The sequence below is a fragment of the Dryobates pubescens genome, chromosome 14, assembly GCF_014839835.1.
Source record: "Dryobates pubescens isolate bDryPub1 chromosome 14, bDryPub1.pri, whole genome shotgun sequence".
NCBI lineage: Eukaryota > Metazoa > Chordata > Aves > Piciformes > Picidae > Dryobates > Dryobates pubescens.
In genome coordinates this window covers 4662471-4683946 of record NC_071625.1, presented here as the reverse complement: position 1 = coordinate 4683946, position 21476 = coordinate 4662471, and the positions used below count along the sequence as shown (strand labels likewise).

The window sequence follows — 21476 nt, the reverse complement described above, 5'->3', positions numbered from 1 at the left end:
TTTGAGCCTTTATCCCAGCTATGAGTACACCAGAGACCCCTGCCCACCCTGCCACGTTGGCACCCGCGGCCGAAATCCTGCCGGGCAGGGCAGAGGGCATCAGGCCAAGTCCTTGGAATGCAGTTCATGCCGAGAGGTCACTGTTGTCAAACCTCTCCTGGTCATAGACCTCCGCCACCACCTTCCTGCCCGCGAACCAGCGCCCGTTCAGAGCCTGGATGGCTTTGTGAGTCTCTGAGGCCATGGAGAACTCCACAAAGATCTTGACGATGATCTCTGCATCCTCCTCTTCTCCTTGCTTCTCCTGGTAGATGATGACCCTGTTCACAGCCCCAAATTTGCCACATTCTTCTGTCACCTCTCCCTCCAGGTCATCATCAATGTCCTTTGGATCCACCATGTTGCGAAGCACCATCACAGTGGACTGCAGAGAGAAAGGACACATCAGTTAATGGTTGGACTTGATGCTCTTCAAGGTCTCTTCCAAACAACTCCCTAAGTCAGTGTCCCTGAGAGACACAGATGGGACTAAATTGTCCCTGACCACATGCCAGCCCCATTGACTACAAGCCAAAAAGGCCACCAAGGTTTGCTTTGGTGTTGCCAAGTGAAGACACCTCCCAGCCAGGGCTCTTCTGGCAGTGACCAGTTTGAACCTTCAGGGAAACCATGAGAAGACTCAAGAGGCAGAGTGAGAACCACCATGAGCTGCAGGCAAGCAGGTGGCCTCTGCAGCCTCACACAGCCACACCAGGTGTGGAGAGCCCTACCGGGGGTGCCTCCTGCTGCCCCCCAGTGCCACTCACCTCCTGCTTGCGCAGCAGCTTCTGCATGACCATGTGGCGGGCGCTGCTGCCCGAGATGCTCATGTGTTCCTGCTCGCTCAGCATCTCCGGCCGCTCCGACTCCTGCAGCACCTCCTCCTCCTCCTTCTCCTTCTTCACCTCCACCAGCCCCAGTGCCGGGGGGCTGGCCAGGATGGGGTTCACCACTCCCACCTGCGGGATGGTGACGGGGATGGGAGGGCGGGCGGGGGTCACACCTGCAGGGGCACAAGCTCTGTGGCATCAGAAGAACCAAAGCCCTGTGGTACCTGGGTGCACACCACTGGTGGCAGAGAGGGGGACAGAGTCCAGATGGGTTCCTTTGCACCAACAGGCATTGGAACAGGGAAGGTGGTGGAGTCACCATCCTTGGAGGTGTTCAAGAAACATGGACATGGCACTTGGGGACGTGGTTTAATGACTGTGGTGGTGTTTATAGTTGGACTCAACGACCTTAATGGTCATTATAACCCACCCAATCCCATGATTCTAACAAGCCCCAGGACAGCAGAAGCAGCAGCTCAACAGCACCAGGACACAAACCCTCAGCTCATGCATCACCCACGCAGAGGGCACGAGCGCAGGATCCCACATGGAGGGACACCTGCCCAGTTTCGCTCAGAATCCCGTGCTCTCCTTGCTCTGACCTTCATGTCCCTGTCATATCTTTATCTCATGGAATAGTTTGGGCTGGAAGGGACCTTTGAGATCATCTACTTCCAAGCCCCTACCCTCACACTAGAGCAGGTTGCTCAAGGCCCCAACCAACCCAGCCTTGAACACTTCCAGGGATGAGGCACCCAAAACCTCTCTGGATAAACCATTCCATGTCTCACCACCCTCATGGGGAAAGATTTCCTCCCAATATCTAATGTAAAGCTCCCCTCTTCCAGGCTGAAGCCACCCCCCACCTTGCCCTGCACCAAACCAAATCCCTGCTCTGCTGCACTAACAAAAGTCATTGTAGCTCCAGGGCAGGGAGCAGGGTCTCAGCATCCACCTTTCCTGAGCTAGAGAGACCCTACTCTGTGAGAGGTGACAAGTGACAGAGAAGAGCCAACACACCTGTAATGACTCCTGGAGCTTGTGCTGCCATCACAGCCTGTGGCAATGCCCCCAGGGGCTGGGCCAGTGTCAGGGCTGGGGACACCAGCCCAGGGGTTGCCAGCGTGCCAAGTACTGCAGCTCCTGCCACTGCTTCCTGCAAGACAAAAGCCCAGGAGTTAGCTCTGCATCAAAGAGCCAGAGAGGGGGGGACCCAACTAAGGCTCAGATGCTTCTGGCAGAGGCCCCCAATTCCTCAGCTCTCCAGAGGATGCTCTCATTTTTCCCCTCACAAAGTGCAAGCCTTCTCCAAGGCAGCCATGCTCATCTAGCAGGGCATGTCCCCCGAACGCCAGGCCCTGCACCTCAGCTTCTCCAGGAAATCTCTTTCCTTTGGAGCTTGATCCAAGCTTTCCCTGTGCTGGGCTGAGATCAGTGCCTGCAGATCCCAGTTTCCCTGAAAGCAGGTCCCACTGTTGCTGTTCCTCAGCCACAGAGCAACAGTCTACACAGGAGAAACTCACAGCAAAACCCCCAGATGAGCAAACATGGCCCTGCAGCTCCAAGGCTCTGAGCTTCACCCCACAGAGCAGCTCCCCCCTGGAGCATCCTTGGTCCAACTCCTCATGCTGCTAACAAAGGAGAAACACTTCTGGAGGCAGCCAGGGCTCTGCCCAGGCCACCATCAGTCACCTCTGACTCCTCTGGTCACCAGCTTCCCCAGCTTTTTACCCAAACAGCTACAAAGCCTTCTCCCAACAGCTTCAGTTCCCCACTCCTTCTGCAAGGCTGGTGTTCAACTGGCACTGCCCAGGCTTCATCCTTGCTAATCAAAACCTTCTCTTCATGGTTTCATCTCAGCAGGGTGACACCTCCTCTTTCCTTGGCAGGCTGCAGACCCAAAGTTGTGTCTGCCTGAAGCTTCTCCCTCATGTTCCTGATTTCTGGATAGCTACTGAGCAGACTGATCAGCTTGTGCTTAAACCCTGTGACATTGAAGCCCCCAGGCCATGACTGTGTGATGTAAAATCAGGAACCCTGCAAGAACACAAACAGGCTCCACCCTCTAGTCCATGATCATCCATGTCCAGCCACGTGGCATCAGGCTGCCCAGATCTGTGCCTGGACCAAGCTTTCCCAGCACTTCTGAGGTCTCTTAGAACCTTTATTTTAGCTTTTCCTCACAGCAGTGACTCCTGCAAGATTTCCCAGAGATGTCCCAGAGATGTCTGTGACTAATCTCTACCATCCCATGAAGAGTTAACATTTTTTCCCCCAAAGTCATTCTGGTCCAAGTAATTCTTCCAGCCAAGCCTCAGCTGACTGCAGAGGTCCTCAGCTTGGGGACTTCACTGTGGTGGCAGCTCCTCCTGCTCCTGCCTTTGCTCTCAATGAAGAGCCCCTCACAAGGCCAAGCCCAGCCAACACCGGAAGCATGCACAGCCTGCATGTCCCTGCAGCTCTTGGGCCTGAGGGAACCCAAGAACTCAGCAGTGGTGGGACTGGTTTCTTTCATGGGTTAGGGCAACACAAGAGGAGATTCTGCTGCCCAGGGCAAGGACAATGGACACAGACATAGGGGTCTGCTCTGAGAGGCAACCCTCCTTCAGCAGTGCATAGCCAAGAGCTTCTCTCACTTCAGGAAAACAACTGGAGAACCTCTGTACTGCTGCATCAACACTGGTCCTGCTCCATTACTGCTTCTTCTTGTCTCTGGCCAGCCTTAAGCCACTGCAGCCATGCCACCTCACCAGGCAGGCAGAGTCTTTTCAACAGTGCTGCTCACCCAGCTGTCGCTGCCCTAATCAGCCCACCCCTCTTCATGTACCCCCAGGGGTTCTCCAGCCTCTGCAACCCATTCCCTCATCACTGCTGTCCTCTTCTCATCCTCCCCCACCAAGCTCTGAGTAGCTGTGCTGGAATCCTCAAACATGTTGCTGTCAGGGGCAAGCTTCAGCCTGTGACATCCTGGGAGCAGAGCATGGTCCAAGTGAGGTGCTTCCCCCATGAGCTTTGGGGCCATAGCTGGCTGTCACTGCACACCTGTGCCACGCCCCTGGCTGGGTGGTAGCGGCCCAGGCCTCACCTGTGCTGTGATCTTGGCTGTGGCAGCAGCTGCAGCCACGGCAGCGGCCGGCGGGAGCCCTCCTGGCGTGGCAGGCGTCAGGAGCGGCATGGGGGGCGTCACAGCCTTGCCCACCCGCAGGTACTGGCCCCCCAGGTCGAAGAGATTCATGGAGGAGACAGCGTCCTGAGAGGACTGGGCCTTCTCATATTCTGCAGCGAGGAAGAAAAGCATTTGTCAGCCACCCTCTTCATCTCAAACCCAGCCCCTCTCTCCCCACACAGCAGAAGCCACCCTGAGCTCCTGTGAGGAGCCCCTGGTGCTCAGCTCCTTCCTCCCACCAGATCTGCTGCTTGCAGCCAGCAGGGATCCCTCAGTCTACAAAACAGTGACTCAACATCACTGGCTGCTCACTGCAGCTCCAAGCTCAGGCACAGGCCTGCTCCAGGATTATTTCATAGAATCACAGAACGGTTTGGGTTGGAAGGGACCTTAAAGATCATCTAGTTCCAACCCCCCCACCCCCCACTATGGGCAGTCCCCCACCATGAGCAGGGACACCTTCTACTAGACCAGGCTGCTCAAGGCTTCATCCAGCCTAGCCTTGAACACCTCCAGGGAGGGGGCATCCCCAACTTCCCCGGGCACACTCTTCCAGTGTCTCATCCTGTCCCATTGCAATTCCTCCCACCAGAGCGAAAGCCCCAGGGATGGCAGCTCCCCAGCCACTTACCAATGAAACCGTAGCCTTTGTGCTTCCCTGTCGTGGGGTCCCTGGCCAGGGTGCAGGACTTGATCTTCCCAAAGGCCTCAAAGACACTCTTGATGTCGTCATCCGAGAGGTCCTGGTGGACGGAGGCCACGTAGATGCGGTTGAAGGCCCGCGCCTCCTCAGCCAGCTGGTCGATAATGGGCTGCGCCTGCCCGATGTTGCTGGGCCTGCCCACCTGCAGAGCACACAGCAAGCAGCCCCTGAGCCTTGAGGAGCACCAGCAGCACCACCAGGGGCTGCAGCAGGAAGGCACTGGCCACCCACTGCCTCTTCACAGAATCACAGAATGGTGAGGGCTGGAAGGAACCTCTGGAGATCATCAAGTCCAACCCCCCTGTTACAGCAGGGTCACCTAGAGAAGGTCACACAGGAACATGTCCAAGCAGGTTTGGAATGTCTCCAAAGATGGAGACTCCACCACCTCTAGGGCAAGCCTGCTCCGGGTCTCTATCATCCTTAAATTAAAGTTCCTCCTCACATTAAGTTGGAACTTCCCATGCTCAAGTTCGTGCCCCTGCCCCTCTTCCAGCCAAACAACATCTCTTAGGCCCTCAGCAGCGAAGGGCACAGCTGACCCAGCTCTGGGGTCCCACCTGCTGTAGGACATGGCAGGAGAACTGAGAGCCTCTGCCACATCTCCTCCACTTACATCCCTTGAGCTGCCAGGAGCTGAGAACATCCTGCCAGCAAAGCACAATTCTACATCCTTCCTTTGGAGGCTCCTACAAGCCCAAGCCCTTGGACATCCCACTGCAGACAGAGTGTAGCAGAGATGGAAATACAGAAAATGCTGGGTTCCCCCTAAACATTTCACAAGCCCACTCTGACCACCTGAACAAACACAGCCATGGTTTCACCTTTGTGCTCAAGGTCTCTTTCTGGAAACAAGGGGCAGCCTCTGCTTTAAGTCCCTCACTATCACGAGGCCCAAGCAAAGTCTGGTGCTACTCATTTGCCACCCACAGACAAGCAACACAAGATGGAGGCAGTAAAAGATCATCCATCACCTCTGTCCTGTCCTCAAGAGACTTCTAGCCCACATGTGGGCAGAAAGCCCTGAGCTGGCTCACCAGAAGTTCCTAGGATTGATAGCATGCTGGGGGATTCAGTGCCACTATGTGCCCAACAGGCTTAACACCAAGGTCTATCAGGAACAAACTTGAGGTAATTACCCACACTACAGCCCTGTGAGAACTGTTTGGAGGGACAAAGCCTTTATGCCAGCAAAGAGAACCAGAACCCCCTGAGCAGCCTGCTACTCACCTTGATGTTCCTCCCCCCCAGCATGACTGAGTTCATCTGCTCCAGGGCCAGCTGGGCAGCTTCAGGAACCTCATACTCCACAAAAGCAAAGCCCTGGGACAGAAGGACACACTGTTGAACCACCAGCCCCATCCTGCCTCCAGTCTAGTACTAGGCTGAGGCAGCCAACAGCTCCCATGTACTCTTCTGGCCAAGAAGAGCTGTCTCCTTCAAGAAGCTTTTATTAAAGCAGAGAATCAGGTGCAGAAGAACTGACACAAGGTTCCCAGAGCCTCACAGCAAGAGGTCCACCAGCCAAAGGCCACTGCACACAGGGCTGCTGGTCATCTTTCACCCACCCCATTCCACCCAGGTCTGGTTCCCGCTGCAGAATCCCGCAGAGCCAAGGGCAGCAGCAGCCACAGACATTTATCCTCCTCTCCACAAGGGTGACAACGGCTCCTTCCTCCCTGCATGCACTCAGAGAGAACCACCAAGTCACTGCAGGGCTGCCAACCCACCTTGTGCTTCATGGTGACAGAGTCCCAGGACATGTCAATGCTTTTGATTGGTCCAAAGGGGGCAAAGGCCTGGCGAATGGTGTCCTCTCCCAGCTCGTAGTAGATGGAGCCCACATACACGCGGCACATGATGGCCAGGGCGCGCTGCCGCTGAGCTGCCATCTGTAGTGGAAAGAAGAACTGGCTGGTTAGACCAGGGGGTGGCCATGGATGCCAGGACCTCCTTCCCAGACTCCTATCCTCCCAGGAGCTATGGCCCCACCGCAGGTAGCTCCTCACTGGGCTGCAGCACAGCCTGGCACAGGTGGTATGAGGAAGCCTTTCCCTGCTGGATGCACAGACCGCGGGAGCAGGAGAGCAGCACAGCTGCAGCTCAGTCCCGGGCAGCCAAAGCTCTGGCAGGGCTTGGCACCTCAAGAGCCATAGCTCCGATCCCCCTGGCAAGGTCTAACACCCCCCATCTCCCCCCAGCCCGACCACGGCTCCAGCAGCACTGGCAGGAGGAGAAAATAACTTCACTCTAGGACAGATCCCCCTCCAGGCAGCAAAGGTCTTGGTTCTGGACGCTCCCAGCAGTGCTCCCACCCCACTCCCTCCCACAAGGGACAGCAGAGATCCAATGCTGGGCACCACCAGGCACTCCCTCCCACCCCCATCCTCCCAGGCAGCAAAGGATCTGGAACTGGGCACCTCCTTCCCACCCCCACAGGCAGCACACCCCCCCACACACCCGCCCCAGGCAGCAGGAGATCCAGTACTGGGCACCACGTCCACCTCACTCAAGAGCAAAGCAAAAAAACATGACCTAAAGGGTTCACTGGAGCTGCTGGGCCTGTGTGGTGCCAGTACTCATCACTGCCTGCCCTCCAGCTCCAAGGGGCTGCAGCCCCCAGGGCACTACTCTGGGGGAGAGAGGCTCTGCGCTATCTCCTGGGCCTGCCTGAGAAGCTGTTTGCAAGACAAGCCCAGACACCTCTGGCAGCAGCACTCAGGCAGCAGCTGACCCTGCCAGGACCTTGGGGCTGCTCTGGCAGAGGCTGCCTGCAGGGCTGGCAGAGCTTGGACAATGGGTCCTGGCTGCACCTCCTGGGGACCATGGCAAGAGCCTGGTCTCTGTGGAGGCAGCTCCCTATGCTCAGCAAGCTACAGGACACTGGAGATGCATTCTCCTGCTCTGCAAGGACAGGAGGGACAGTGGTGGGGCAGAGAGGGCCAGGGGCCGCTGCAGAGTGGGCACATGCAATGCAGAGCTGGGGGTCTCTCCTTTCCCAGCACAGCAGTGCTGGAACCAACTGGGGAGCTCTGGACTACTACCACCTCTGTCCCAGACCTGCTTAAGAGGGTCTTTGCTGAGGCCTTAACAAGAGGCCTGCCTGCGGAGGAAGCACATTGGGCTCTGAGGTGTCTGGGGACAGGATTCCATCTGTGACAGTCACAGAATCAGACTGGGCTGGGCTGGAAGGGACCTTAAAGATCACCTAGTTCCAACCCTCTGCCATGGGCAGGGACACCTCCCACGGGAGCAGGTAGCTCAAGGCCCATGGACTGTACCTGGAGAACTCCTCCTCCTTCACAGCCCACTCGGGACTGGCATTGCCATGGGAGGAAGCCAACTGTGAAGGCTCAGCTCCTGCCCCTGAGCAAGGCAGGGCCACCATGAAGAGGAAAGGTTCTCACCCCGTGCTGCTGCTCCTGAGGTGACATTAAGTGTCAGGCAGTGTTCAATTTACTCTGCATGGCTGTGACTAGAGGACTATGGCACACACAGAGCAGGTGGATTGTCTCCCAGCTTCTCCAACACATTCCCAGCTCTGGTGCAGGAAAGCCCGTGAGCAGCAGCCCTCAGCCTGTGCACTCTGGGGCGTCATAGGTTCAGAGCCACCACCATCCTGACCCCAAGTGTCCCAGTGCCTCACCCCTGGTGCCACAGACTGTGACAAACAACTAATGCTCTGCTGGGAGTGCTTCCTGATGAGGCACTCCAGGCAGAGAGATCTCCCACCTTTCTAGAGGGCCCAGACACACCCTGAGGACATTTCTTCTATCAGTGCAGCAGGGGCAGGAAAATGGCATTGTCCTCCCCTATGGCAGCAACCTCTGCAGGAGGACATCCAGACCTTACCCTGCTGCAGAGATCCTAACAGAACAGGTAGGGTGGAGTGAGAAGGACTCTCTACATCATGTTAGAGATCTGGGCCTACAAAAGGCAGAGCTGAGCTGGCCACGGTGACTACAAGGCTCCCCAGCAGGGATCTGCAGCATCAGGCATGGGGGATGATGGGATGTAGAGCTGTGAACTGAGCACACAAAAGCATCAGTAACTCATGACCACAAATCTCAATTGTCATCACCAGCTGCACCAAGGGGGCTTTACTGGCCTCCTTCTCCACCCACAAAGTGGAGCCTGAAGTACCTGCAGCCTTCACAAAGGCAGCAGCTGACAGCTGTGTCTAGGTGGGGCTGCTGCCAAGGGCCTGTGGAGGTTACTTTCAGGACAAGCCAAACATCCCCTCGGGAGTGCTCCTCTGAACAAAGGTTCATCTGGCTTCAGCTTCACTACAAGGCCAGGAAGTTGTGCTGGTTCTGATGCAGTGCTGGGAGGAGGGGGAGCTACAACCTCAGGCACTGAGACACTGCTACAGGAAGCAGAGGCTGCACCTCCTCCAGCTAGGGACTGGTGAGTCTGGTCAACAGGACAAAGTGTTGGGCAGGGTTCTGTGGGCACTTCCTACGCTCCTGGGGGTTTTTGGATTGGGCACTTGCTGAGGACAGGGCACCCTAACTGCACTGGGCGAATTCAGTGCAACCACTACTCCTGGCTTGTCCACCAGCAGCCGTCTGACCCTGGAGAGGAGGAATGTTCTGGGAGAATAACTCAAACCCAGCCATGAGGAGAAATGAAAGAGCTCCTGCACCACCATCAGCACACATTTATCTGCTGCCCATCTGGGAGTAATGAGCCTCAGCTTTTTGGTTTTAAGCCAAAGGGACAGAGCTATGCTCTCCAGGGAGCCCCTCCCTTCACTGGTGTTACTGGAGTGCGAGGGCTCAGGCAGCTACTCCGCCAAGCTCCCACTGAGGTGGACACTCCAAACTCACTCCCCACTGACATTTACTGTGGCTCCCCAGCTGACACTGCTGGGGCAGCACTGGAGGAAGGCTTAGTTTGGGTGCAGCTTTCCCTTTGCTGTGGGAGGCTCTGGTTGCATTTGCACTCCAATGAGATGGAAAAATACTGACAGGTGAATTTACAAATGAAATCCTTCCAGGGGGGCTGAGGGGCCAGTGCCCAACAAAAGGAGGGGATGGACAGTCCCAGGTAGTTAAGCACTTGGTGGCATCTGATTAGAGGTTCCAGCACTAGGGGGCTGCACAGGTTCTCTGGGTGTTTCTGCAGCTCTGTTACTTCCATCCTGTGTTCATGGTCTGTGGAACATGCCATGTTCACCTAGTCTGGACACATGCACAGTAAAGAGCAGTCTTGCACCGTGTTCTGCCAGCCTGGAGTGCCCCAGTCCTCCCCAGCACCGCAGCTGCCAGCTCTCCGGTGCTCTGTTGGCCGAGAACTTGCCCACTGGTGAGTTACCTTGGCAGTTAGTTTTGGGTCAGGACCTCAGAACTGCAGCATCCCTAGAAATGCAGCTGCCACAATCGCACGGGTGCGTTCAGAGCTGTTGGAAATCTAACGCTGGCTTTGCCACCTGACTGCAGGACCCCGACTGCCCGTGTCTCAGTAGACTGCACCCAGCCTAGGGTCTTCTCTGGGGAGCTTACACTTGGCCTCTGCTTGTGGTGCTTGTCCATAACAGGTGGGGATGTGGGAGGGTGGTGCTGGGTGGAGTTAAGAGCATTGTATCACCACTAGGTAGGTCCCCACACTAGGCCCTGACTAAGACAAAGTGCCCCAGAAGAAGTGAATATGTCTATTGACCGATTGTAAAGGTGAGAGAGGATCTCCAAAGCCCATTGTCACTGCTGCCATCTGAAAGACAGTAAAGACAGAGTTCAGTCTGTTGGAGCTGAGCATACTACGGCTGTTTGTACAAACTCAAGCAGGCGGCGGCACAGGGACTGCGGCAGAGGCCTCTCCTTCCTCGCCCCTCACTGCCTGCTCCCCAGGGCTGTCCGGCGCGGGGAGCCTGCAGATGCCAGTCCCACCAGGCCAGGGTGGAGTTTTGCTGCTGCCACTGCCTCAGGAAGCAGGGTCTTCTCTTCCCAGGGGGGACTCAAGGCAACAGTAACCTCTGCAACCACTCTCGTTGGCTCACCCCCAGCCTTAACAAGGAGCCCCTCAACTAGAGCAGAGGCTCAGAAGCACCCACAGCCCTGAGCTGCCCCATGGCCAGGCCACCCACACTGCTGCTGGGGGCAACATCCATGTCCCTTGGAGCAGAGGGCAGTGAGACGTGACCAGTACCCCTCTGCAGGGAGATTTCCACTCTAGTTAGGTGCTCTCAGTGCAATGGCACTCCAGCACTGGCAGGAACAAGCAACAGAAGGTCTCTGGGATGTGCTTGGATGAGGGCAATAGGACAGCACTGCTGGGACACAGGACACAGGGACTGTCCCCTCGGGCAGAGGAGGTGGTGAAGGACACTTCCCAATGACCCTGGACATCACCTGAAACAGGAGTCAAAACCAAAACCCAGAACAAACATTTTGGCTTCTGGCACTTCAGGAAGCATTTGGTCAGCCAGCAAGGGAGAAACCCTCAGAAATGTCCTCTTCAAACCAGGGCAATGTGGGGCAATTTGTGCAGGAGAGCAAAGGGGGTTTTCTTTGGTGGGCTGAAGACCCTTCATAGTTGAATTTCACTGTGGAAACACCAGGCAGCACCTGGCTGCAGGGAGGCCTCAGGGCTGTGTCTGCTTCTGAGCACAAGAACTCCACCGCCTGGGGGAGGTGAGGCAGCGCGGGGGCACCCGGGGGCTCTCACCTGCAGGTTGGTGAGCTGCTGCTGCTGGTGGGCGATGGTTTGCTTCACCAGCACGCTCTTGATGCTCTGCTCCATCGCGTACTTCTTGGCCTGGAAAGAGACAGGAGCTGTGGGCGCAGGACGGCACCAGGGTGCAGGGAGGGACGGCTGGCTCCACACCACAGCTCCCCAGCACCACACCACTGGGACTTGTGGGTGCTCCAGCCCTGGGCACCACCACCAGCTCACTTGTATCCTGGTCCTCCTTGCGGGGCTCTGAACCCTGGAGCACAGCACAGAGCTGGAGCAGAAGGCTAGCAGGGCACCACGGTAGGGAGCAGCATGCACTGGACACAGCGTTCCCCACTTCCGCCCTCGGCCCCTGGGTCCCACCACAGCACCTTACCTGCTGGGATGAGGGCAGGACAGAGCCTCCTTCAAGTCCTCTCCATTCAGAGAGCATCTGGACAAAGTTTCTACAGAAGGGAAGGGCCTCCACCTCCCCAGTCCAGTCTCTTGACTGGGCACTCCCTCTCTCCCATCACATCTGGCCTGCTCTAGCCTGGAGGACCTGCTGCTTCTGCTGTCTACAACACTGCAGCTCCTCTGCTTCCAGCCTGCAGACACAGGGCTTGGTTGGCTTTCAGTGCTCCACACCCAGCTCCTGCCTGCTGGCACAAGCCTCAGTTGTCCTTGCTTTCAGCACTCTACGGATTTGACAAAGCCTGAACTTCACACCTGGTGGTGTTGGCATGGAGGCTTTGTCACCTAACAGCCAGCCATGCCCAGCCCCAGGGCAGGGCACACGCCGAGCCGACCCCTGGGCACCTGCTCTCCTTGGCTGCAGGTTTGGGAGGTGCCAGGGCACAGCAGGCTCTAAGCCGTGGATGTGAGGCGTGAGCTTCGGAACCTGGAAACGGACAAGGGGAGTCACAGCCGTGAGCCACGGAGACACCGCTCCACACCCAGAGCCACCACACACAGGCAGCTGCACAGCAGGGCACACCCACACGGAGCCCACCGACAGCAGGGCTCTGATGGCCTACCAGGGCCTCCTACCCACAGCTCCCACAGGCCCTAGGTTTGATTTCTCTCCCCTCTTTGCTCAGCTCTGCTTGCCAGAGCTCTCAGCCGAGCACTGCTCATTCCCCTCAGGAAGGTGGGCACAAGCCAGAAGGAGCCTCCCAACTGGCTGTGTAAGACAGGACCAGCCATCAGAGCTGGCCTGGAGCCTCAGCTGGATTCAGCCAGGCTAGCTCAAGTGGACTGAAGCTCAAGGAGGGCAGATTTAGACTGGAGATTAGGAAGAAGTATTTTACAGTGAGGGTTGTGAGACACTGGAACAGGTTGCCCAGGAGGTGTTCAAGGCCAGGTTGGATGAGGCCTTGAGAGACCTGGTCTAGTGGGAGGTGTCCCTGCCCACGGGAGTTAGAACTAGATGACCTTTAAGGTCCATTCCAACCCAAACCATTCTGTGAATCTACAAAACTGCTGCCTACTGAGCCTCTTTACAACGTGAGGAAGAGCAGAGGGGAAAACAGAGACATTCTGTGATGTGTTCCCGTGTGGATGAAACAAAAGCCCAGCTGGAGCATCTCAAACACTTACTGCTTGTGGAGCACAGACTGCTCCCTACAGCAGTGCTGTGGCAGCTGCATGTTGTCTTACAATGACCTGATGTTCAGATCTTATCTACTCATCATTTTGGGGTTTTGCAGTTCAAAACCACTCTCCCCACCCCAACAGCAAATTCCACATCGTGCTCCCCAAAAAAGCCACCTAAACTAAAGAGCTCTTGGGCACAGGGGTGGCTGAATCCAGGCACAGCATAGCCATGACCCCAGACGTGTCCCTGGCAGACCACTTCCCTTTGACAACATCAGGAATAGAGAATAATTGGAAAAACACCAACCAAAACCAACCCCCAGGCAGAGGAGAGCACTGAGAAGAAAACTGACATCAGGTTTACTCACTTTCTGGAGAGCCTCCTGCTGCTCTGGTGTGAGGGGAGGAAGCCCCAGCTTGGCTGCTGTGCTCTGTCCATTTTCCATCTTAATGGACTCTGTGCCCTGAGGAGACAGAATGCTTGTGAGAAACACACAAGGGATGAATTCCTTCAAAGCCTGAACCCAGGGGACTCAGAGCTCACCAAGAGAAGCCTTCCCAAACCTGTCCACAAACATCTGGCTGTTCCTAAAGTAGAACTGCCCCACCAGTGTAAGGGCTGATGCCACACTGGGCACTCAGAGCTCCCCACCAGCAGTTTCTCAGCCCAAAGGAGATAAAATGATCCCTGCTCTGCATTCCCATCACCTCCAACCCACCTCCCAACAGCTAAAGGCTCACTGGACCCCTCTCCTATCTTCTCTCATCCCTTCCCATACTGTTTTTCCCCTGGTTTCTCAAGTTCCTCTCTGAAGTCTCCTCTGACCCCTTCTTAGCTCCCACATCCTGCTCCAGATACCCAAGAACAGGGAAGTGCTGTCCACAAGGGCACCACCTACCCCTGCAGGCTCCCAACCCAACAACAGCAGCTCCAAAAAGCAGCCCCTGAGCCATGGAAATGACCCTTTCACAAGCTCAGACACACAACATCACCCTGCTGGGTGATTTGGAGATTTCTGACTTCTCTGCATCAGACACCCCTTCCACCCTGGAGTCTCTTCCTGTCAAACACTTGGTCCATGGTTCCCCCCAACACAAAGCACCAGAAGGTATCTCCAAGGTGTGCCCATCAGCCTGAGTTAGGTTAAAGAGAATCAGCAGCTCAGCTCTTCCTGATCAACAGCCAGCTGCTACCCTCAGAGTGTTGTGTGGCATCCCAAAGTGCCAGGACCATTCCCAGTCAAGAGGGTTTGTCATTAAAAGCCTCCTGACAGATGTTCCAGTTCCCCAGTCAAACCAACAAAAATTCACATATGGAAGCACCCTGGAACAGCCCAGTGCAGAGGAAGGACCAGACCCACCAGATGGCAAACCCACAGCAGCTTTCCTGGCAAAGAGACAGCTGGCCCTGGGAAAAAGGACATCAAAGCAAGTGGTACAGAAGGAGCAGCGAGGTGTCCTGCTGACCTCCCTCCCATTCATGCAAGACCATCACTGGTGGTATGGGTGGATGCTGGCTAATGATTCAAGAGGTTGGGCACAAAGGTCTCAAAGGAAAAAATACCCCCTTACAGGTCCACCCAGATCTCATGAACACAACAGCAGAAGGCAAAGCAGAAAAGGCTGGGGTTTGGCCACACCTGAAGCCTCAGGGAGAAAAACGTTTTTCAGAAGCACCAGATCCTGACCATGGCTGCACACAAAATGCATCCCTCATGGCACCCTCTCCACCCCTACAGGGACACACTGATGGGAAAGCTGCTGAAGAGCTCTCAAGACCTCAGAGAAGTGTCAGACAGGGGGTGGTGAGGTGCAAGCACACAGACATCACCACAAGGACAGCTGCTCCAGAGCACACCAGCCCTGCTGTGGTACCACCCTGCAGCCAGCAGAATCCTCCGTGACCACGTTCTCCAGCAGCCCCATTTCTCACCAAGGGTATTTATGTTGCTGTGCACAGCATCCTGGCTGTGCTGAGGAGACACCTTAACCACTTGGATTCTCCCACAGCAGTGACAGACACCACCCAAATGCAGTTGCAGCTCAAGCACATTTCCACAGTGACCTCAGTTTAGCACTTGGGTTCTAAAGGCTACTTTGGGACCACAAAAATTGCCAAGTCTCAGAGCATGCAGCAGAGAGGAGAGAAGCAGCAGCTTCTCAGAGGGCAGCTTGGCCCAGGCCCAAGGGAGGAACCTGCAAGTCCCCCCACCAAAAAGGATGAGAATGCAGAGACAAGAGCCCCAAATGCCAGGCAGGATCTGAACCACCTACAGCCATGGCAAGGTCTCAATAGAGAACAGAAGCTCCAGTGCCAGCCCCTCAATGCCAAGATCACTAAGCACCTGCCATGAAGGTTGTGATCCCCAGCTGCTGGCCCATCTGCTCATGTCCCCTACATGTGGGATGCAGGATAGTGACACTGAAGTGTCCTCACTGTCACCCCTCCCAGCTGTGACAGGGACCCTGCCCTCGAGGGTTCCCCCAGTGACCAAGGAGTGGCGCTGATGCTGCTCACTCAGCCCATGAACCAAGGTCTCTGTCACTGGGTACAAACCAGAGCCACATTCCTCTGGAACAGACAGACTCCAGAGAGAGCTGGCAGGACACAGCTGGTCCCAGCCTGCCCCAGCCTACCCTAACCCCTTCATCTTCCCACCCTTGAACACCACGTGTGCCACCAAGCTATCCAGCCACCCTCTACCAAAAGATCCTCCAGAAGCTCATTCACCTCAGACACCACTGGACTAGGAGCACCTGCCCACAGGAGAACCCTGTCCTCTTCTCGCAGATGCAGGACTGGGCTGATTCATCCACCACATTCCTACCGATCACTGCAGCAGAGGACACGTCAAGAGCATGGTCACAGCAGGATGGTCCCACTGCAGGGGGCATTTATCTCACCACCTCTACAGCTTAAAGCAGCAGGACATGAACCCACCATTGCTGTTCTTTGAAGTTCTGCCTGTGTCAGCCAGCAGAACACATGCTTTTCCTCAGGCCAGTGCTCACCACTGAGATGGCCAAACAGGCTGATCTGTTCAGAGCAGACACACGTGAGGCTGAGCAGGTGTCTGAGAATATCACTGGTCGCAGGGCAACAATGGAAAAAACACAGGTCAGAGCAGAAAATGGGCTTGAAGCATTTCCTGTACTCATTGCCAAGCTGCTCCCAGGTCAGCCCACTTGGACCACCAAAGCCAACCATGGAATCGCAGAACTGTTTGGGTTGGAAGAGGCCTTTCAGATCAAGCCCAACCATCAACCCAGCACTGCCAGGTCACCACCAAACCATCTCCACCTAGATGGTCACAATACAGTGATGGTGGCAGGAAGGCTCCAGGATTCATTTCAGTTGTAGAACATTCAAAGAGAGAATTAAAACCCATTCTACCAGCTCTCCTCATTTACACCTTGTGTATCTGCTAGCAAAGGCTTCCAAGAGTCCTCCTCAGTCCTCTGCAGACCCTCTGTAAGCAAAGCCCACACCTTCTGCTGTCCCACTTCGCCTCAGCTTTTCAGTAGTACCCTTGATGAGCTATGGGACTTGGGAGAAGAAAAGCAGAGTGCAAGGGCCACTAGCCTCATGAACTGGAGTCTGCTGGGCAGCAGAGGACCTACTGAAGGGTAGTTGGTGCTCTACAACTGAGAGCATCCCCATCTAAACCATCTGTGACAGGCAGCAGGGCACAAGAACTGGGAGAAGAATTGAGAAGAGGACCAGGAAAGGACCCTCCTTCAGGAAAGGAGTGAGCAGAGTACCTGTTGCTACAAGCACTGCTGGGCCCTTTGAGGTGGGTTGAACTCCTGCCCTCCAAGCCCTGAGGGAACCTCCTTGCTTCCAGTTTGTGCCCAGTGCCCCTCAGCCAGTCCCTGGTCACCACTGGGAGGAATCTGGCCCTGTCCCCTTGCCCACCCACCCTTTATCTCTTGCTGAGCACTGACCAGATCCCCTCTCAGGCTGCTCTTCTCCTGGCTCAGTAGACCCAGGTCCCTCAGCCTTTCCTCCTCACACAGATGCTCCAGGCCCCTCAGCATCTTCCCAGCCTCCACTGGACTCTGTCCAGCAGCTCCCTGTCTCTCTTGGAGAGCCTAGGACCAGCCCCAGTTCTCCAGTTGTGGCCTCAACAGCGCAAAGTAGAGAGGTTAGAAGCTCCCTTGACCTGCTGGCTACACTCTTCTCGGTCTCAGTGCACCCAGATGCAAACCCTGACCCTCTGCAAACCTTAATGCAGGAGGACCTTTCACCATCCCTCTTTCCCCAACGGAACACTTTATTCCAAGCAGGAACAGCAGTGCTCATGGGTTGTCTAGAACCCAGATCCTGGGCACAGGGCATGTCCACACTTCCAGGTGTGTTCTGCAGAGATTGGAGAGGATTAAAGCCTTCCAAAAGGTGTCATTGCTCTGGCACCTCGTGACCCAGCTGCTCACATCCCTGCACATTTGGCCAGCAGCAGATGAACAAGGAGATCCCATGACAGATGTGACTGATGTTGCCCAGCAGCATGACCCAAGCCATCCAGAGCACCAATCCTCTGCACACCCAACACCTGAGAACAGGGACAGTGCTAAGCACACCCACAGTGGTCTGTATGCCCTGGGACAGCTCCTCAAGATACATCTGCACTGCATCTGATGGAATCCTGGACCAAAACCAACTCCAAGATGTTTCTCTGTGTGCAGCACCATACTCTGCAGGGTCACTTCTCTGCCATCAGCTCAGAGATCACCTGCACCTCAGGTTTCAACTCTCAGCTCACTCCTCAGACCACACAGGACACCTCATCACTCCTGGAACCCCAACACAACACTGAGCAGTTGGGGAAAGCCCAGCAAAGGGCCACCAGGCCACTGCCCTTTGAAAGGCTGAGGGCTCAGGTAACATTCTGGATGGTCCTAGTCCCCATGCTGCTGCATGCAGGAGCCTTGGAACAGCATCCTCCAACGTGGCCACAATTAAACCTTCCAGGATGAGCTTCTCATGAAAGTGCCGAGCCAGAACTCATCAAGTCCAGAGCCCACCCCAGGTGAGGGCAGAACCCCAGGCATTGTGTGGCTATGGTGAAGGATGGCAAGAGCCTGGGAAGAGTGCAGGGAACATAGAAATGGGCAAAAAAGCTCACAAGAGCAAGAAATGAGGTAAATCCCAATCACTGTGCCACCCTGAGGTAGCCACTGAGGGCAAGGAGGCATTGAAGGAGCATTTCCAATAGAAGTGTCTCAAGCTGTGGCACAGTGCCACTTCCACAGGGCTGACTCCAAAAGTGGTGGCACTGAATGGCTCAGGGTGCTGCAGCTTCTCTAGCAAGATGTTTACCAGCCAACACTTTAACAGGTGGTTCCACTTTGAACACTGACAGATCCCAGTCATCAGGTTATTGGGAAGCCCCCCCCCAGAGTCCCATGACCAAGACTTCCGTGGAACTCTGCCTCTGTGCCCACTGTCCCCTCAAGCAGCACACACCAACAGCTCCCCACCACCATTGCAAACAGCTCGCCTGGGGCAGCAGTACAGGAACCAGGAGCTACCCCAAACACCCAGAAGAGATCTGTTTGGAGAACTGCAGGCCAGAAGGAAGGAAGAGATACACACAGTCTTGAGGCACCTTCTGCTGGTCCTCATGAGGTTCTGAACACTGCACAGCTCCATCCCACACACACTGGGACATGTGCAGGCCATATGGAAAGAAAAGAGAACCTGTCACAGCTCTGAGCTCAAGGGAATGAGAGCTCTGGCATGGACAAGGTGCCTGTTGGCCAACACTTCCTATGATGCCATTAATGGGGGAAAGCAAAAAACACAAGAAGACTAAAACATGTTCCTATGGCACACCAGTGGTCCATCCAACCCAGTACTCCACAAGCAGATGGAGATGTCTGGATGCTCCCCATGAGCCTGGTCACCTCCCCTGCAGCTCCCCAGAATCCATGGTTACAGCACAGGCTTCCTGCCCGGGAGGCTGGACACCTTGGAGGGTTGCCATTTCCATTTTACAAAATTCCACAGGCAGCCAAAAATAACAGGAATGGTCTAAGGAAGGCTGAAAGGTGCCCTAGGAAAGTACTTTCACTATTTAAGCTTAACTCACAAAGAAAACAAGCAAGCCTCAGAAACGAGACCTCCCCTGCTTTCTCTGCTCTGGAGAGCTCTGAAGAACGTTCCCGAAACTACAAAGAACTCCTAAAGACCGATGCTGCTGCGATCTTCTCTTGAGTGCATGAAAGGAGCGATAGGAAACACAAAGCTACCACCCCCAACAGGGCACCAAACCCGTTCTGCCAGGAAGAGCGGCCCGCAGCTCACCCATTAACCGCAGGCTGAAAGCTAAATACTCGTATCGGCCCGCCAGCACCTGGCTGGGTGTTCGGAACTCAGCAAACAAGCCCCAAGAGAGCAGAGAGCGCGGATCTCAGCACCGTGAAACCTGCTGCCAAAGCACCGGGGCCAGCACAAAGCACACGGCAGACACCGACGGGGAAGCACAACACTGCTGGCAGAGAAGACCGTGCAGAGCCTTGGACCACTCGTTCGGACACGCCGCCGGTCCCGGCTGTGGCAACCTCTGCCAGCGAGGCCCGGTGGGGCGGCGGCCCAGAGCAGCGGAGGCTCGGCTGCGCCAGCGGAACCCTCACCCACAGGGCCCCGGGCCGGGGGGGAGAGGGGCGAAAGGGCCGGTGTAGGCGGGAAGACCTCCCGCGAACAACGGCGGGCCCGAAGCCCCCACTGTCCCCCACAGAGGCCCAGCATAGTGAAGGCCCTGTCCAGCGGCCAGACGCGACGGTCCCAGCCCGCCCCAAACCCCAGCGGGGCTCAGCACGGCTCAGCGCGCCCGCATCCCCTGGGCCGAGCAGAAGCGAGCCACTCTCCCTCACTGCGCCGCGACCGGCGGCGCCCAGAGCAGAGCAGCCCAGGCCAGGCCGGGCTCGCCGCTCACCAGAGCGATGGTCGTCGTGGCCGCCATCTTGTCCACCCCGTCGGCTCCAGCAGCGGCTCTCGCGAGAGCCCCACAGGGCGCGGGAAAGGGCGAACTCTCGCGAGAGCTGCGGCGCCGGTACGGTGTGGTAAAGGGGACTCTCGCGAGAGCTGCGGGAGGGAGGTGATGCTGCGAGTGTGGCTCCAGCCTCGTTCCTTTGCCGCTGGCTCCGTCCGTTCAGCCTTCAGCACCCTCACCCCGCAGCCCCGGGGATGTCCCTGGCCTCAGCGCCCCGCGGCCCTGCCTGCGCCGGTCCCGGCGGCTCCCTGGCCGCACTCAGTGGGGGCCCGAGCTTGTCAGGGACCGGGGGACCTCGGCTCGGTAGCGGCGGCTTTTAGCGCCCCCTAGGGCTGTTTGTCCTAGCCCCAGGAGGAGTCTTTGGCCGCACCGGACCCGGGTCTAGGGGCTTATGGGTACCGGGGGACCCCAGCTCAGCGGCAATTGCCGCCCCGGGAGCCCTGTCGGCACCAGCCGCGGGGAGTCCTTCCCTGGTCGCGCCGGTGGTCACTGCAGGGACCGGGCAGTGCGAGGCTGCAGCGTAGCTGCTGCCGCCGGAACCCTCTCGGGGGTGCCCAGCAGCTGCCGCCGCTGCCGGACGCGCCTGGGGGCAGAGCCCGGCCGGGGCCGTGGTGGAGGTGATGAAAGCGCAGCCCCGGCTGTCCCAGGCCAGCGTGCGGTCAGGCATCCCGGGCTAAGAGCTTCCGTTACTTGCCGTGGAGTTCGTAGCCGCTGTCTCTGCGCTGTCCAGCCCTCACTTGTGAGAAGGGAAAAGGCAGCAGCTGCCCTCCTGTCCGCCCTTATTCTTGGCTCTGCCAGGTGGAGCCAATCCCTGACAGCCCGGTTTGGGTGCAGCGGGAGGGGCAGGCAGCCTGGGCACGGCTGACCCCTGGCACAGGTGAGCCCTGGAACGGGGGTGGAGGTGCTAATAGGGCCCCCAGGAGCTCACCCACCGGTGCGATTGTGCTGTAAGGAGAGAATGCCCCTTGCCAGGGGTTGAGATGAGCTTTGGCACCTTAATTAACCACAATTAACCTGGCAGGAGGGTGCAGTGGCCTCCTGGCCCTGCTTCAGAAGTGATACAAGACTGGAGAAAGGCTCCCAGAAGTTCCAGCCTGAAAGGTTTGGGTCAAGCCAATAGAGCTTGGCACAGCAGCTGGTTTGGTGTGTAATTGCTATGAGGAGAGTCTGGCACTGCAAAGTTCTTCAGATAAAGGTACAGGGCAGGGGGTGATCTGCTGGAGAGCTGCTCCATGGAGAAGGATGTGGGAATGCTGGGGGGTAAGTTCATCACCATCCAGCAAGGTAGCCAAGAAGGCCAGTGCTTTGGGGACACGAAGAAGAGTGTGGCCAGCAGGTCAAGGGAGGTTCTTCTCCCCCTTTACTCTGCCCTGGTGAGGCCACACCTGGAGAACTGAGTCCAGTTCTGGGCTCCCCAGTTCAAGAGACTGGAAACTACTGAACAGTGTCCAGTGGAGGTTGGGGAACTGCTGAGAGGCCTGGAGCATCTCTGG

At 56.7% G+C, this 21476-nt stretch overlaps 1 protein-coding gene across 1 annotated transcript; it reads right to left on the bottom strand.

Moving 5' to 3' along the window:
- Positions 1–19994, bottom strand: PUF60 (poly(U) binding splicing factor 60). Its single transcript, XM_054167205.1, has 11 exons — positions 19927–19994; positions 13357–13452; positions 11405–11494; positions 10400–10450; positions 6469–6630; positions 5969–6061; positions 4667–4880; positions 3955–4145; positions 1890–2025; positions 807–1042; positions 1–424 (listed from the first exon to the last, which is right to left on the bottom strand). The coding sequence occupies exons 1-11, from the start codon at positions 19951–19953 to the stop codon at positions 125–127; spliced, it is 1596 nt and encodes a 531-aa protein (XP_054023180.1). The 5' UTR covers positions 19954–19994; the 3' UTR covers positions 1–124.
- Positions 19995–21476: the final 1482 nt, after the last annotated feature.

Bases quoted from the DNA above. Each gene is read 5' to 3' on its own strand.
- PUF60 (XM_054167205.1), bottom strand. From the start codon at position 19,953: ATGGCGGCCACGACGACCATCGCTCTG. The intron at 10,451-11,404 runs GTGAGAGCCCCC...ACTGTCTTTCAG, and splicing joins AGCAGCTCACCAACCTGCAG to ATGGCAGCAGTGACAATGGG. The intron at 425-806 runs GTGAGTGGCACT...TTCTCTCTGCAG, and splicing joins AGCTGCTGCGCAAGCAGGAG to TCCACTGTGATGGTGCTTCG.